The sequence below is a fragment of the Syngnathoides biaculeatus genome, chromosome 7 (assembly GCF_019802595.1).
Source record: "Syngnathoides biaculeatus isolate LvHL_M chromosome 7, ASM1980259v1, whole genome shotgun sequence".
Classification (NCBI taxonomy): Eukaryota; Metazoa; Chordata; class Actinopteri; order Syngnathiformes; family Syngnathidae; genus Syngnathoides; species Syngnathoides biaculeatus.
In genome coordinates this window covers 4366906-4385186 of record NC_084646.1, presented here as the reverse complement: position 1 = coordinate 4385186, position 18281 = coordinate 4366906, and the positions used below count along the sequence as shown (strand labels likewise).

General features: G+C 43.3%; 1 protein-coding gene across 5 annotated transcripts in view; it reads left to right on the top strand.

Annotated features, from left to right (window-relative positions):
• ttc39a (tetratricopeptide repeat domain 39A) overlaps positions 1-17293 on the top strand; it is a 30297-nt gene extending 13004 nt beyond the window's left edge. For 4 of the 5 annotated variants that reach the window (XM_061825772.1, XM_061825773.1, XM_061825775.1 and 1 more), the window contains 17 exons: positions 177-281; positions 4714-4845; positions 6071-6111; positions 6288-6355; positions 6994-7058; positions 7139-7238; positions 7393-7458; positions 9089-9197; positions 9295-9362; positions 9449-9508; positions 10119-10280; positions 10955-11046; positions 11275-11395; positions 12099-12210; positions 12288-12402; positions 13355-13471; positions 14100-17293. In XM_061825772.1, the coding sequence (XP_061681756.1) occupies positions 177-281; positions 4714-4845; positions 6071-6111; positions 6288-6355; positions 6994-7058; positions 7139-7238; positions 7393-7458; positions 9089-9197; positions 9295-9362; positions 9449-9508; positions 10119-10280; positions 10955-11046; positions 11275-11395; positions 12099-12210; positions 12288-12402; positions 13355-13471; positions 14100-14214 (1648 nt within the window). In that variant the 3' untranslated portion in view covers positions 14215-17293. Of the gene's footprint in view, positions 1-176; positions 282-4713; positions 4846-6070; positions 6112-6287; positions 6356-6993; positions 7059-7138; positions 7239-7392; positions 7459-9088; positions 9198-9294; positions 9363-9448; positions 9509-10118; positions 10281-10954; positions 11047-11274; positions 11396-11975; positions 12019-12098; positions 12211-12287; positions 12403-13354; positions 13472-14099 lie in introns of those variants that run through there. The other variant, XM_061825776.1, reaches the window with a different exon arrangement.
• The last annotated feature ends 988 nt before the right edge of the window (positions 17294-18281 follow it).

Here is an 18281-nt window from a genome sequence, read left to right as displayed (position 1 = left end):
TTTCCAAATTGGTCATTCTCATCACTGGTGACTTCTTACTTCCATTTTAATGTAAAGTCGACTTTGGGATGGACGCTAGACTAAACTATCTTGGTTGGAGCATGCATGTTTACTTTAGTCATGACTGGGAAAGCTCGGCGAACCGCCACTTCCTGTGTTTGCTTTCTTTCCTCCAGGTGCTCAAGCTCGGACCTGTCGCTGGCTCTCGAGGACTGCATGGCCGCCCTGGATCTGTTCCTCCAAAATGACTTTGAGGAGGCGCAGGCCCGCCTAAGACCCAGGTAGGGAGCGCAGACTGCAGGCAGAGTTTAACTCCAACAGCAGTTTTTCGGCCCACGTGATCAGCTACATAAGCCACACGCTCTGTAGCATGTGTTTTTTTTTTTTTTTTTTTTTTTTTTTTTTGCCGAAGAAGAAGGCATCCTTTATTCGTCCCTGGGGAAATTCAATTAATTGTCCATGCAACTCACACGATGGTCAGAAAAAAACACCCAAGATCTCCTCTTGGAGCAGATGTCACAATAAGACACAAGAACTACCACCCTATGAAGGTTATGACTCTATGCTTTGCTCAAGGGTGCCATGGCTACCACTCAGCTTCTCAAAGATCCTGCTGTGAATCCAGTTGAATCTTTAAAATTGAACACAGCCCATTCCGCGACACTTGCTGAAATCCAATTTGTTCCAATTTATCGATCCGCTTTATCCTTCGCATCCATTCACACCAGCCCACATTTTACTGCTTCGGTTTGTGGATAGAAATCCTTTTTTGCCATTAGTGAACTGACATCTTTACAGAATTAATTGTGTGTGTCGAGTTGAAATGTTCTAGAGTGATGTAATGAACCATAGTCCTCAAATCAGAGTTGATTACATGGTCTCATCTTGTGTCTCTTTTAAGGCTAATTCTGTATTAAATTAATTATTCTGTCTTCTTAATGCACAATGGCATTAGTAACAACACATTATTAAGTATGTAATGCTGAACTCTCAAAGGAGCCCGATTATCTACTAACATTAAATTCTGAGTGATGACATCAACACCTTTTGCATTACATCAGTCACAGTAATTGAAGCACTCAGATGGAGAGAAAAAGCATCTGAAGGAACCTGCTTGTGACCCCAATCAGGACAGCCAGTAAAGAAAATCAATGTAATCGACTTGCATTTTAGATGTATGCAAACTCCCACCATAAAACAAGCTTACAGAGCCATCATCGTTGTTAGTGTGTTTTTTTTTATGGTTTGCAGAGACTTCATTTTAGAATTGAAGTACTCCTTTTTAACTGTACAGAGTGTCATTATTTGGCATAAAAAAAATCATAACTGCACACCTATATTGTGAGTAGGATGTCCAGCGCTACAGTGAAGAGAATAAGTATTTGAACACCCTGCTATATTGCAAGTTCTCCCACTTAGAAATCATGGAGGGGTCTGAAATTTTCATTGTAGGTGCACTTCCACTGTGAGGAGAGATCATCTAAAAAGAAAAATACAGAAATCACAAAATATGATTTTTTTTTTAATGGTTTGTGGGATAAAAAAAAAAAGTAAGCTGCCAAAAAAGTATTTGAACACCTGCAGGAGGGATTTTGGCCCTCTCCTCCACACAGATCTTATCTGGATCAGACATGTTTCTGGGCTGTCACTGAGAAACAGGGAGTTTCGGCTCCCTCCAAAAATGTTCGATTAGTTTAGGTCTGAAGACTGGCTAGGCCACGCCAGAACCTTGATACACTTCTTACAGAGCTACTCCTTGTTTTTCCTGGGTGTGTGCCTCGGGTCATTGTCATGTTGAAAGAGCCAGCCACGACCCATCTTTAGTGCTCTGACTGAGGGAAAGAGGTTGTTCCCCAAAATCTCACAATACATGGCCACTGTCATCCTCTCCTTAATACAGTGGAGTCGTCCTGTCCCATGTGCAGAAAAATACCCTCAAAGCATGATGCTACCACCCCCATGCTTCACAGTAGGGATGGTGTTCTTGGGATGGAACTCATCATTCGTCTTCCTCCAAACACGGTTAGTGGAATTATGACTGACCACAATACTTTCTCCCATGACTCCTCTGTATCATCCAAATGGTCATTAGCCAACTTAAGATGGGCCTTGACATGTGCTGGTTTAAGCAGGGGAACCTTTTGTGCCAAACAGTGACGTCTTAGTGTATTACCAACAGTCACCTTGGAAACGCTGGTCCCAGCTCTTTGTGGGTCATTGGCCAAGTCCTGCTGTGTCGTCCTGGGCTGATTCCTCACATTTTTAAGGATAATTGAGACCCCACGAGGTGATATCTTGCATGGGGCTCCACTCCGATTAAGATTGACCGTCATGTTTAGCTTCTTCCATTTTCTAACGATTGCTCCAACACTGGACCTTTTTTCACTAAGTTGCGGGACAGCTGTTTGGTCTTGGCCATGTTACAAGTTTGAGTCTTACTTATTATATGGTGTGAACAGGTGTTTTTATGCAGCTAATGACCTCACACGGGTGCATCTGATTCAGGATAATACATGGAGTGCAGGTGGACCTTTTAAGGGGGACTAACAGGTCTTTGAGGGTCAGAATTCTAGCTGATAGACAGGTGTTCAAATACTTATTTGCAGATAAGATTGGATTTTCTTTTCTTTTTTCTTTTTAGATTATCTCTTTCACAGTGGACATCCACCTACAATGAAAATTTCAGACCCCTCCATGATTTCTAAGTGGCTGAACTTCCAATATAGCAGTGTGTTCAAATACTTATTTTCTTCACTGTAAATACAACTTGTTCAGTCCATCTGGGGTTTACCATAATGATGTGGACCCAATCTCAGGATCTCTGTAAACCTTTGCTCAGACTTGACAAAAATTTGGACTGCTGCTGTGAAATGTTTGGAATTCTCTCCCTTTCTTTCCAGCTCTGCAACTCGCCTTACAGTTCCCTCCTAAAAGCTTTCTTCTCTGCCTCTTACTCTGTTCTTCTGCCTTTTATGACTGTCACACTAGTGCTTCTTTTGTCAGGCAACGCATTCGACAAGCAGGTGGAGCTCGGTAATCTCTATCACATATTTCCTCAAATGAACACCAGTAATTTAATCAACTTTTAGAGGATTTACACTAGTCTTATTTTAACCTTTTAAAGCTTTGCGAGTGGGTGATTGTGAGGTTGGAAGAAAGTTTAGGGTAAACTGATTATAAGCATGACATCCATCCATCAATTTTCTTAGCCACTTATCCTCACAAGGGTCGCGGGAGTGCTGAAGCCTATCCCGGCTGTCAACTGGCAGGAGGCAGGGTACACCCTGAACTGGTTGCCAGCCAATCGGAGGGCACATAGAGACAGAAAACCGACGCACTCACAATCATACCTAGGGACAATTTAGAGTCTCCAATTAATGTTCCACGTTTTTGGGATGTGGGAGGAAACTGGAGTACCCGGAAGAACATGCAAACTCCACACAGGCGGTCCTGGGATCGAACCCGGGACCTCAGAACTGTGAGGCCAACGCTTTCCAGCAGAGCCACGTGCTGCCCATTTCAGCATTAAAGAAAATAAATTTCCTCTCGTTTTCAATCCATCAGAGATCCATCCATCCATCCATTTTCTTAGCCGCTTATTCTCACAAGGGTCACGGGAAGTGCTGGAGCCTATCCCAGCTGTCAACGCAGGAGCAGGAGGTGGGGTACACCCTGAACTGGTTGCCGGCCAATCGCAGAGCACATAGAGACAAGCACCCACACTCACAATCACACCTAGGGGCAATTTACAGTGTACAATTAATGTTGCATGTTTTTTGGGATGTGGGAGGAAACCCTCGCAGGCACGGGGAGAACATGCAAACTCCACACAGGGAGGGCTGGGATTGAACCCGGGTTCTCAGAACTGTGAGCCCAACGCTTTTCTGCTTCCCCACCGTGCCGTCCATCATGAGATGCAGTCATGAATAAATGAGGAAAGGCATGTAGATGTTAAAAGTAGTGCTGTTAAAATATTTTTGTATTATTCAAGGGAACTTTTAAATGCAGACTTTAACTTAAATTGGTCTTTCCAGTTAAGTATGAAACAATAAATATGATATTGCGGCATAACTGAATTTTATAATTGGAGATCTTTACTTTTATTTGACCGTTTGTATCTTATGACAATATGGAACTGAAATAGAATACCAGGCTCGGAAGCATTTTCTCAAACTCGATCCTTAGAATTGAGGATGCCTGATGTAGCTATGAAAAAACATGTTTGTACAAGTATTTTTTTGGGAGGTGAGAAGCAACGCCACTGCCCAAATCTCCGTCACGCAATAGGTGTGTTTGTTTATACAGTCGATCATTTTCTATGTACAGAGTGTAAGTTAACATCGTCCCGAGGTTGCCTTTTTGTGCCTTTTTTTGTCTGACTAAATTCTTTTCTCCGTGATCATCATTCGGTAATGGTTTATAACTGGAACAACAAGTCCAACTTCAATGACGTCAACCGCCCCTTCAGCAAAGTTTTGATTTCCCGGGTATGACGTGACAGGCCAGCAGCCACGGGTAGAAATAGATGCACAAGGGTGCATATTGGGAAGGTGTGGCATGAATTTCGTTCATGGGCCCACACATCACAATAAAGACTTTAATATTCACTTAATCTTTTGCTGCTCCCTCCAACCATATCCGTTGTTTACAAGTGTGTTCTCAAACACGGCACATCCCCTTGCCTGGTGATTAACTGTCTTTTTACTTTCACAGAATCAAAGTCAGCATGTATCATGCCCTCACCTACGCCACCTTCTTAGAAATGCAAGCCATGATGACCTTTGAACCCCAACACATCTTGGAGGCAGGAAACACCATGAAGGAGGCCCAGGCTATTTGCCAGCGGTGAGATTTTTTTATCTTACATCAAAACTGCTGTGCTATAGTCAACAGTAAAAAAATATAGTTACTGTGCTTTGGCATTGGCAAATGTATTGAAAATACTTTTCACAATTCTAAATGATTTGGTATCTTAATAAAAGGTCTCCATTTCCACTGCATCATGGGATTTCGGTCACTCAGAATGTTACTGTATTTTGCATACAACGGAATAGTGAAGCTGAGGGTACCCAGCATACATTGCGCCATCAAATGTTGGAACTTTTGCTGTAATAAGGATATTAATCGTTAATGTCCATGAATGATAAGGATTAACGTAGCATTGATCACGTGTCTTTAGGGTACCTGTAATTTGTTCAGTTTGTGTTTTATTTAACTCGAGATTTACATGTATGTTGCCCCTTTTTTTAATGAACCCCTTCATGTGGCTTGAGTGACATGACATTCAGTTTTGCTGTACGCTAGATGAAGCTAAGCTAATCGTTACCTGGTCTGCTTCTTCTGCGAGGTGAAAGCGATCCCGTTTATCTTCAACAAATTACACTTGTACTGGAGTGGTTCTAAAACTTGTTACACAAGGTACTTCCTTAAAAATACTTATAGTATCTCCAAGTATCCGCATCATGAAAATATTAACCTACTGAAGCACAGTAGGTCTAAATGTTCATCAAAAATCAAACAGTATGCAGTTTGAACATTAACAATGTTTAAATAAAGCAACTTTTAAAAAGATTTTGCACATTATAGTTAAATATAGATTGTATTTCAGATACTTGTTTAAAAACACAGTTCTAAACAATGAAATTAAAATGTGCTGTATCTAAAGCTTAAACACAACTCAATTATACTTGGGTTTGTAGTTGTACCCGTGCCTCGTCTTGGGTGTCACAGGTATGTGTGTGTATGAGCCACACGCAGTGAATTTACTGTAAATACTGTACCCACCAAAACGAAACTCACCCCCATGTTGATGCTAATATCCAGCTGTGGTTAGCATTTTGGCTTTGGGTGCGTCATCAGTACTTCTCTGAAGTCCACCAAATGCAGTAAAAATGGTGACTTTGTGGTCACCCTATGCCAGCTCAGAAACTCAACATTTTCATAAATCAGCGTGTAAAAGATACATGTGGGCAGGGTGGGCAGACTAGCGTTATACTTTACAATTTAACAGAAAACAGATCAGCACAGAAGTCCATTTGCAGAAACTGATTGTGCTTGCTCTCCTCATCAGGCACCGGAAGAAGTCGAGCTTCTCCAAGGGCTTTACAGAAGGTGGGTGTGAGTGTGAGAGCGATTGTGTGTCTGAGAGTACGCGTGTGAGAGGGTGTGTCAGAGAAAGAGAGCGTGAGCAAAGTGTGTGTCTGTGTGAGAAATACTTCGTGTGTTTTTGTGCGTGGATGAGAAGGTCGTGCTGACTCACCTTAACACGAATGACAATTTCACCGCAGATGAGATCCATGCTGAAGTCTGTTATGCCGAGTGCCTCCTCCAGAGGGCAGCGCTCACCTTCCTTCAGGTCAGAAAAGTGCCCGTCTCAGACGTCTTGTCTGCCCACATCCATCCATTTTCTTTGGCGCTTATCCTCACGAGTGTCGCTGGGAGTGCTGGAGCCTATCCCAGCTTTCAACGGGCAGGAGGCGGGGTACCCCCTGACCTGGTTACCAGCGAATCGCAGGGCACATCAAGACAAACAGTCACACTCACAATCACACCTACTAGGGGCAATTTGGAGTGTCCAATTAATGTTGCATGTTTTAGTGATGTGGGAGGAAACCGGAGTGCCTGGAGAAACCCCACGCAGGCATCTCCACACAGGCAGGTCCGGAATTGAACCAGGGACCTCAGAAATGTGAGGCCTGCTGAGCCAACATATATACGCCGTCAGATATTTACAGTTCTACACCAAAAGATGCAAGAAGGCTAAAAATAAACTTGCTTTTGCGTACAAACATACTGGGCAAGCTGGAGATGCGGACTGGGTGTCTTTTGGAGAGCCGATCAATGACGTCATTGATAGGCTTGGCGAATTATGACAATAAAGGCGATCAACCGATCTTCGTAAAATGCTCATGATTGGCGATACTGATATCACAGATCAAATCGGCGTGAAGTCTGATGATTTTATTGTGTCACCATTTGACTGCTTCTCTGCAGGACGAAAACATGATCAGTTTCATCAAAGGAGGAATCAAAGTGAGAAATAGCTACCAAACATACAAGTGAGTGTCTGACCTTTCTCATCACACCGTCAAAATGTCATTTTCTTGACAAATTTCTGCTGTTTCACCTTGAACCACAGAGAGCTCCACCGAGTGCTCGAGTCCACTGCGTACACTCACGGTGGCAATCATGGTCATTTTGAGGGCGGAGTCAAATTGGGAGTCGGCGCCTTTAATCTGGTAACAGTCAAATGTAACCGCACATAAATAATTCACTGGTGATTTCAAACACTCAGTAGACATGCACACTCTGATGCTGAACCTGTCAGCATAAACCTGCTGACACAGCAACAATGTGACCGCTTGCCTTTCTCCGCCGGTCTTCCTCCTGTAGATGATCTCCATGTTGCCGACACGGATGCTTAAGCTGCTGGAGTTTGTGGGTTTCTCGGGCAATAAGGTGAGTTCCCTTGGCATGGGCGCAGAGTTCAAGATACACCAATGTCTGCAGTGAGTTTTGAAGGTATCCAAACAAGTTAAACCTCAAATTAGTCAGAGCCAAGCCCCAGTTTCAGGGTAGTGATTTTGCAATTCTTTTTGTTTTTAAATTGGAAATGATTTGGGAAATTGAAGGGGGGTGGTACCAGTTTGTGGTTTTATTGGCTTCATTAAGCTGTGATCTCACTGGAGCAGTTCACAGCCAAGTGGAAAGCACTTGGGTTGAAAATAAGAGTAGAGGCACTGCTCCTCCTCATTGAAAGGAGCCCGATCAGGTGGCCCGGGCACTTGATTAGGATGCCAACCGGACGCCTCCCTGGTGAGGTGTTCCTGCCATGTCCCACCAGGAGCAGTCCCAGGACACTCCGGAGAGACTGTTTCCTGCTTGGCCTGGGAACACCTCGGGACTCCCCTAAAAGAGCTGGGGAGAGGGAAGTCTGTGCTTCCCTGCTGAAACTACCGCCCAAGCAACCCGACCTCGGATAAGTGGAAGGAAATGCATGGATGGTTAATGTTCACCACAAGTGATTTTTATTAAAATGCCCAACAGTAGTATACGATATATTGAGTCCCTTCACACTTTGAAATTGCGGTCTTGAAGCCCATATTTTTAGCCTGGCATATTTTACTGAACCATTATTTATTCTTCCATCCATCCATTAGCTACCGCTTTTCGCTGTCGGGTCACGGGGGAAGTAGCTTCAGCAGGGATACCCAGACTTCCCTTTCCCCAGCCACTTCTTCCAGCTCTTTCGGAGGGATCCCGAGGCGTTCCCAAGCCAGCCGAGAGACATAGTCTCTCCAGTGTGTCCTGGGTCGTCCTCGGGGTCTCTTTTCGGTGGGACATGCCCGGAACACCTCACCAGGGAGGGGTCCAGGAGGCATCCGGATCGGATTCCCCAGCCACCTCATCCAGCTCCTCTCGATGTGGAGGAGCAGCAGCTCGACGCTGATCCCCTCTCGGATGACCGAGCTTCTCACCCTATCTCGAAGGAAGAGCCTGGACACCCTACGGAGGAAACTCATTTTGGCCGTTTTTATCCGGGATCTTGTTCTTTCTGTCACGAACCACAGCTCATGCCCATAGGTGAGGGTAGGAACGTAGATCGACTGGTAAATTGAGAGCTTCGCCTTTCGACTTCGGTCTCTCTTCACCACAACGGACCGATACAAAGTCCGCATCGCTGCAGACGCTCCACTGATCCGTCTGTCGATCTCCCGGTCCATTCTTCCCTCACTTGTGAACAAGACCCCAAGATACTTGAACTCCTCCACTTGGGGCAGGATCTCATCCTTGACCCGGAGAGGGCACACCACCCTTTTCCGACTGAGAACCGTAGTCTCGGATTTGGAGTTGCTGATTCTCACCCCAGCCGTTTCACACTCGGCTGCGAACTCGGAAGCCAACAGAACCACATCATCTGCATCATTATTTATTCTTCATTTTATTTGACCTTTATTTTATACTTTTAACGATTGTTTGTAAAGTGTCCCTGAGTGTTGTTGAATAAAATCCACAGACGCTGCTCATCATTGTATTTACAAAACAATTGAAAAATAATATTTTACACATTGCGTCTAATTGTATGCAGGAGTTTGGCCTCCAGCAGCTTCAGGAGGGCTGTGCAGAAAGCACATTCAGGGCGTTTTTATGTAACATGCTGCTGCTCTGTTATCACACCTTTATGAGCTTTATTCTCGGTAAGTAAACACACACACCTGGATGCACTTGGCGGTAAATCATTGACTAATTTTTTTTTTTTTTTTTTTGGCTTTGCACGCGTTATGTGATCTGCAGGTACCGGAGAAGGAGATGTAGAAGACGCAGAAAAACTGTTGCAGCCTTATCTCAAGAAATACCCAAAAGTGTGCAAGCCGCGTGGGCTTTTTCACTCACTTGTGTTGTTTTTGTGCGTCACGTGGCTAAGAAATGTGGGCTGTTTCTGTCACAGGGATCCATCTTCTTGTTCTTTGCTGGTCGAATCGAGGAAATCAAAGGCAATCTGGATGCTGTAAGTGAAGTGAAAAAAAAAAAAGAATTCGCATAGTTCTGACTTGAATTATACTTTTCATATTGTTTTGAGCAGTCAGACCATTTTGCATGTGACAATAATAAACAAGTTTATGAATGATTACGCATTCCTCTTCCTGCGGCACGGTGGAGCAGCTGTAGAGCGTTGGCCTCACAGTTCTGAGTATCTGGGTTCGATCCCGGCCCCGGCTGTGTGGAGTTTGCATGTTTTCCCCGCGTGGGTTTCTTCCAGGCACTTTGATTTCCTCCCACATCCCAAAAACATGCAAGATTAATTGGACACTCTAAATTGCCCCAAGATGTGATTGTGAGTGCGGCTGTTTGTCTCTCTGTGCCCTGCGATTGTCTGGCAACCAGTTCAGGGTGTAACCTGGCTCCTGCCCTTTGACAGTGAGGAAAGGCTCCAGCTCTCCCCGCTACCCTCGTGAGGATAAGCGGCAAAGAAAAATAGATCTTTTCAGAGTGCTTTTTGGACTGTTAAAATGAAGTACATGCACACAAAGACACAATCATAAGCAGGGACAGTATCAACGTTCAAATTGAACCCTGAACGCAAACGAAACACAGTGATGTGTGTCTTTCTCTGTCAGGCTATCGAGCGTTTTGAGGAGTGCTGCGAGGCGCAGCAGGAATGGAAACAGTTCCATCACATGTGCTACTGGGAGCTTATGTGGTGCTTCACGTATCAGCGCCACTGGAAAATGGCCTACTTCTACGCCGACCTGCTGAGCAAGGAGAATTCCTGGTCCAAGGTGGGCCGGCATGCAAATTAGCTGGAAAACATCAAACACATAACATTTTGACTTTTTGATCACGTGAGGGAGGTGTTTGCAGACCAACACTCTTGCATAAAGGCCTCCAAAATACACTTATTTTATCCTTTTATTGTTAAAATAGCAATTGGGCAGCGCGGGGGATCATTTTGGGGGATCAGGTTTGAAATCTCAGCTCTGGCCTTCCTTGGAGTTTTTCTGAGCTCCCCACACTTCTTCAGGTGTTCTTGCTTCCTCTCGCATACCAACAACATGTATGTCAGTTCAACTGAAGACTAAAAATTGCCCTGAGGCGTGAATGTGGCCGTGAACGGTGGTTTGTCTGTATTTGCCCTTCAAACTGGCTGGCGACTGTTTATCTTGCCCAAAACTCAGTCTTAATGAGGACAATGGCCATACTGTACAAAGTGAATCGATAGATAATATTTTTGGCAAGTCATGTAACTCTGTCAGGAAAAAAAAGTACGTCATGGTTCTATATTCTTTTATTGAGACCAAAAAAAAAAAAAAATATATATATATATATAATGCCACCATTGCAGATAAAGCAATCCCCCTAGACGTGAAAATTCTTCTTTTTGTTGACTTTTTCATTCTATAAAAGAGGGCTGTGTGAGAGTGCAGCCGCAGTCACCACTCTTTTCCTCCCTCAGGCCACCTACACGTATATGAAAGCAGCCTACCTCAGCATGCTGACAGAGGATGATTGTCTAACCTTCGGGGAGACAGCGCACACTCTGTTCAGGTCTTCAAAGAGTTTTTATATTCCTCTCATACGTAGTGAAATGGAGATCATCAACTTTGGTTGCGATAAAGCCATGCCATCGTAATGCCTTCATCGAGGTAACACCTGTGATTTGTAGAGGTGAACCTGGAGTGAAACCTCTGTATATGATCTAAATTAAAATCTAAAATTGCCGATGTTTTAAATGCTATGCTGGATATATATGAATAATTATGATGTGCGTTGCAGGCAGGTGCAGGGGCTGAAGCAGAAAATTGCTGGGAAGTCTTTACCCACTGAGAAGTTCGCCATCAGGAAAGCTCGTCGCTACCTCACAGAAAACCCGATTCCTCTTCCTGTCCCACCACTGGTCAGTGCTCTCTGCTGTAATGTCAATTTTTCCATTTTCCATTGCTGACTCTTTTAAGTTGAGTTTGAATGTGATTCATTAAGTCTGAACACAGTCACACTCACTGTTGTCCGAGAGGTGTGCGCACTTATGCAACCACTGTATTTCAGTTAGTTCTACTTCTCTCTTTTGAATTGTGTGGCACAGTTTTTAGGTCAGGTTAATGTGGAAAAAATGATTTCATTTAATGTGCAGTGGTACCTCGGTTTTGGAACGTCTCGTTTTTGAACAAATCGGTTTTCGAACGAAAAACGGTACTCGAACGCCCCTAACAAAACCCGGTAATAACAGAACGCCCGCGGACCAACCAGCTGACCCACCCACGTCGCGCTTTGTTCCTGTCAATTCGAACGAACCCCTGAAAAAAACCCGGAAATAACATAACGCGCGCGGCGGTTGATTCGGTTTTCGAACAAATCGGTTCTCGAGCCGCCTTCTGGAACAGATTGTGGTCAAGAACCGGGGCACCGCTGTACTTTTAAAATCACAAAAACCTGGTGATTGAACAGGGGTGTGAAGACTTTTTTTTTTGTATTCACAGTAAATAAAATTAAGGGCAATGTAATGTACGGTCCAAATCATACGTAAGTACGTACCTTTGCTGTTGGAGATTTGTTGGAGGTGGTGACAGACGTTTGGCTGATCCGTTGCACTTCCTGTCCAGGAGATGATGTACATTTGGAATGGCTACACGATCATCGGCAAGCACAAAGAGCTGACTGAAAACATGCTGAAGACACTGGACGAGGCGCAGGCCAAACTTGAAAGCATGGAAAGTATGAAGAAAAAAATCAACATGCAATAAATTAGGAAGTTCATTCTCAGTTTTGCAATCCGTTTCGTCCTCTGCCAGGGTCCGAGTTCTCCTTTGATGATCAGTGTCTACTGAGCTTGCTGAAGGGATTGTGTCTCAAGCACTTGGGGCATCACGATGAGGCCGAACACTACTTTACTCTTGTCCTCTGCAAGTAAGCGTGTCACAGACAAACGTATCTGTCAGTCAAGGGGAAATCCAGTGCTTTACATGAACAATGTATCCAATAGGTCATGTAATATCTACTCTCTCGAGTGATGTTAAATCCTCTCTTATTTTATAGTGTTTTGAGAAGATTTTTATTGACAATGACGAATTTTCAGGGGCGCTGCCATTTCCGCGAGTCACATGACCTACGTGCGTGGATGTGACGTGTTACGTGCCGTTCCAAATGCTCGATTACATTGGACACCATTATGCCCGGTGTCGATTTCTCGTACTCATCCTCATCTTATGAAGAAATAGCAGTGTCGGTTGATCGGGAAGACGGAGGAATACTTCCATACAGATTTGAACCTGTGGCTGTAAATGTTGAATATTCGGATGGTTCTTCTTCAGGAGGAATGACGCGGAGTCTGATTACTCTGAGGCCGACGCGCGGGACATACGTGCGTAAACAAAGGCCCCCGGAGCTCCGGGCCAGCAGCCGCGGATGGTTCTTCGGACTGGAATGATGTGAAGTCTGACGAGCGAGCTCCGGCGGCGGGCCTTTCGCCGAGCTTCGGCGGAGGCCATTAGCCAAGCTTTGGTGGTGGCGGAGGCCTTTAGCCTAGCTTCGGCCTCTGGGGCTAACGGCCGGCGCCGCTGCCAAACATCGGCTAAAGGCCTCCGCTGCCAAAGCTCGGCTAACAGCCTCCCCGGACGCCGAGCCTCGGCTAACGGCCTCCCCGGACACAAAAATCTGTATGGAAGTATTTCTCTGTCTTCCCGATCAACCGATATTGCTATTTCTGCATCAGATGAGGATAAATCTGAGAAATCAGCGCTGGGCATAAATGGTGTCCCATGTAATCGAGCATTTGGAACGGCACGTAATAGACTATATAGATGCTTTCTCTGAATGTGTTTTTCTGTATCAAAAATGATCACACCGATTTCTTCTGCAGCGAGACCCAGATCAAGTACGACCACTATCTAGTTCCCAATGCAATGCTGGAGCACAGCTTGTTGTGTTTGGAACAAGGCCGGAACAATGAAGCTGTAAAACTACTGGAAGCAGCAAAGTAAGTCACAGGGAACTCGAATGCATCTCAGTGAGTCAGCGCAAATGGGAAATACATGGAGGGCGTCCTCGTTTTTAGACAATATATGTTTCAGGGTTCTGCATGGCACGTGATGAACTCACGTAAGAATATTCGGTCAATTTCCTAATTTTTTGGGAGCGTAGAAAAATGGCACCGAGCTGTTCGGTAAATTGAGGCATCCGGCTAAGATGTATTTTTGGGGTGTAGCTATTGTTAGCTTGCTAACTGTATGCTGGAGTGGTATTCATTTATTTTGGTGGGGTGGTATTCATTCATTCATTTTCTTTGCCGCTTATTCTCAGAAGGGTGGCAGGGAGTGCTGGAGCCTATCCCAGCTGTCAATGGGCAGGAGGCGGGGTACACCCTGAACTGGTTGCCAGCCAATCGCAGGGCAGATCGAGACAGACAGCCGCACTCACAATCACACCTTGGGGCAATTTAGAGTGTCCAATTAATGTTGCATGTATTTCGGATGTGGGAGGAAACCGGAGTGCCTTGAGAAAACCCATACAGGCATGGGGAGAACATGCAAACTCCACACAGGCGAGGATACGGTACATAAGATTTTTCTCAGTGGGATCGCTAACTAAACATTGTTTATGTGCAGGCAAAATTACAAAAACTACTCCATGGAATCGCGGACTCAATTCCGCATTCAGGCCGCCCTGCACAAAGCCAAAGGTGCGAGAGAAAATGGAGTCCATGTGCCCTCGAGCCCATAATGAGCAAGGAGCGCACATGAGAGCTGAGATCCTGCATCGGCATTCTCCCTCCACGTACCACGTGGCTTTCGCCGGCCCCGTCACATTTTTGGAATCTTCTTCAGGCTTCAGGGAGAAGAGGGAATGGGGAGGGGGTTATTTTTAAATTTTCCTTTGCTTCTTTGTTTCTCCCGAAATAGCAACTGCCGCCGATGGCGTGCCAAAGTGGCACTGATGGCGATCCTCAAGCCTGCGACGCGATCGCTGGATGGCGCTCACTTCCTCAATAGGTCGGAAGCCGAGGCATGTCTGGGCACGTCCCTCAGATAACGTGCACTCAAGCAAAGCTTTTTTTCGGCGGAAAAAAAGTTCTTCTGTTCAGGGTCGATGTGGTAGTGTGTGTGTGTGTGTGTGTCCGCATAATGCTGCTACTGCACATATTGAAACCATATCTTACAGTTAACAAAAACTCCAAATGCACAGTCAATAAATCAGAATATTACATAAATAATCAAAAAGTTTTTTTTTTTTTTGCAAATGTAGGTCATAATTGTCCTTCTGAAAAACATTTTGGAAAGTGTTTAATGAATCTCTATGAGTTTCACATTTGAATTGAACTACTTGAATGAACTTTTCTATCATTTTCAAATTCATCTCGATGCATCTGTAGTTTATGACTCAAGCTACCAGTTCGGCATCAATTTGTTTCCGTTTAGTGTCCATCCATAAAATTCCTGCTCTGAGTTAAAAAAAAAAATTAAAAAATTGATGCGTATGTGCTGACAGCTAAGTCAGCATTTAGCCAACTTTTCTCTTACAATATTGTGGTGCCTCGGTTCTCGACCACAATCTGTTCCAGAAAGCCCGTTGAAAAGTGAAACGTTCGAAATCCGAAGCGCATTTTCCCATTACACTCAATGGAAAATGAAATAATGTGTTCTAAGCCTAAAAAATGTTTTTTTGAAGCATTTTTTTTAGCTTTTCCTGGTATTAAACTGCATAGTAGAAATACATGTATAGTTAAAATACTTTATACAATCAAATCATTTAAGAAATATATTTATTTTTTGCTTAAAATGTATGCTTTCGTAGTAGAGTATGCTCGGATGGGAGTGCATTACCGTATCTGTAGCGACTCGGCCCCCAGCCTTGTAAACCTTTATTTTTTTATTAACAAAAAATGCAAAATAACTTTAAATAAGCAATAATGAGGGGGGAAAAAACTGACAATTTTTTTTTTTTTGCACAGAAAGTACATAACGTACAAAAAATTTAACTTGCAACTAGAGGTAGGGTTAATGGAACAAAAGAAAAAAGCAATGCAAAACAGCTGTTTCAAATGTCTTTGGTGGGGGTGACTCGCGTCTTTTTAACAAAGGACGAATCTAACGTCGACTTTCTGCCGTCTTTTGAGCACCTTTCTGAAGTGGCTCATAACAACGGCGTTGAAATTTTGCAGTGCTCTGCAACATTCTGCTTTGTGAGGGTGATGGAGTTCGACAAAATATTGGATGTCATTCCATTTGCCGCAGATATCTTTTATATCGGCACTTGAGACATCCTTCCTGCCTTCAGCCTCATCAGACAAAAATAAGAAGCAACCTTTCAACTTCCACCAAGATCTGTGGCCTCTGCTTGGTCAACACGGTTGCTCCTTTAGTAATATCACTCACTTTGAGGGCATCCTCGTGTTTCATTATGGTGCTGATCGTCGATTTCGCCACGCCGTACTCCTTTGATAGCTCAGAAACACGCACACGAGATTCGTTTTCGTCTCTCAAATCCTTCTTGACTTCGACAGTTTTACGCACCACTTTCCTTTTTTCAGCACCAGCAGTTCCACTTGCCTTCTTTGGAGCCATGATCTAAGGTTAATTTTGCTCAATTGGGAGAAATAAAGTCACTACCGGGACACGTCCGCGTGCAGAGGAGTGTGTGGGTCAACTGGTCGCGTCGCGCGCGTTACGTCTTTTCCGTTTTTTTCGGGGGTGTGTTTGAATTCACGATAACAAATCGTCGGGGCGTTTGAATACCCATTTTCGTTCAAAAACCAAAGCAAAAATAATCTCGAAATTTTTCGTTCGAAAACCGATTTGTACGAAAACAGAGACGTTCGAAAACCGAGGGACCGCTGCACAATTGTCATGATCATTTTTGTCATCTTTAGTTACTGAATCCAGAGTGCAGCTTTATATACTATAAATGGCACCTTTTGCTCAAATTGTCCTGTTGTTAGAGGACAGATGACTGTGTGTCTTTTAAAAAGGCAGCCCCCCCCCCCCCCACACACACCCCACCCATCACTCGCTATCCTTTACTTTTGCCCCCATTCGCTCCACCGCCTGCGGGACAGAATCCAGCAGCACTTGAGCTTGAACAAAAAGACCATTGACTCGTAGCGGTAAGGAGACCGCGTGTTTGTCCGCCTGTTGCATCTTTAGCGGGGAAACGACAAGCACTACATTGTGACCCTTGACCTGCTGCTCACTTTTATCAGCCACGCTTCATTGGAACCCCCCAGTAAAGGGGCTTGAATCGTTGTGTTTAGCACCAGTGTCAAAGTGTAATTATGTATCTGAACAAACACCGTACGTCAATAGTGAGAGGAGAGATGATTGGATGACTTCACGGGCCGGGCCCCAGCAACATGATGGTTGAAAACCTTGAAACCCAAGATGGTGTTTAACGTTACAACAGCTTTTTTTTATTCACGTTAAGTGGGAGGTTTGGTGTTAATTATGTTTTTGAATGTTTCTCATGTGTCTTAATATAATAATATAATAACAACTTGTATTTTATTTTCTAGTATGTATTATGAGGTTGTTTTTTTTTCCTTGATGTTGCACCTGGACATTTTAACATAAAACTTTGTGGCATTGTGATATTTGCATTGAGAAAATGTGAATGGGTCAGGCTACCACTGAGCAGAATGACATTCCTGTATGTATTGAATGTTTTTATTGTAAATTAAAATGGAATTATGTGAGGAATATCACAAAAACAAAAATCAAATGTATTGTCTTTTATGCCAGGGGTTCTCAAACTTTAAACACAAATGAATGTAAAGCCCTAAATAAACAACAAAAAAAAAAAGTGTATTTCGCAGAATGTTTGTATATAAGTACAGTTGTCATACTATTTTATGATATATTCATATTTTGATGAGAAAAAATTATGCAAATATAAATAAAATATTTATTCAATCCCAAAAAGTTGTAATGTTCTCAAGGAAAAATGCATCTTTGGCCAGAAAAAAAATTGTAATTTCGTGAGAATAAAGTCCTATTTTTAAAGCATATAGCCCAAATATTATTATGATGTTAAAGTCAAAGAGGAAAGAGTTATTTTGACAAGTGAATAAAAAAAATACAACTTCATTCTAATAATATTACAGCCTTTATTCTGAAAAAGATGCTATCTAAGAAAAAGAACTGTTTTTGATACATCAGACCCCTTAGGAGGTATATATATATATATATAATATATATATATATATATATATATATAATGTCTTTTATTGATAAATCAAACCTATTAGGAGGTATATATATATTTTAATGTTACCGCTTAACTTATTGTAAAATTATTTTGCAATCCCCCCAAGCTAAGGCTCGTATACCCCTAGTGGTCCAGGGACCTCAGTTTCACAACCATTCTGAGGTATATATTTTTTTAATGTTACCGCTTAACTTAATGTAAAATTATTTTGGACCCCCCCCCCCTCCAGGCTAAGACTCATGGACCCCAGTTTGAGAACCACTGTTTTATGTGTTTTATTTACTGTTTAATTTCATTTTGGTGTTTTTGTGAATAAAACTTTCTTCACGGAATCACATCAGAACCTTTAACTTGCCCAAAGCTAAGGTGCAGAAAATTGTTTTGCTCATATTTTATTTTATTTTTTAAACAAGATGACAATTTATATCAAATTATTTTGCAATCTACCAAGCTCAGGCTCGTAGAACCCCCAGGAGTTCAGGCACCCCAGTTTGAGAACCACAGTTTTTACGCCATTTATTTTGTCATATGAGCAAGTTGTTGTATTGTTGTTGTTTTTTTTTTTTTTGGGGGGGGGGTGTAAATTTCAC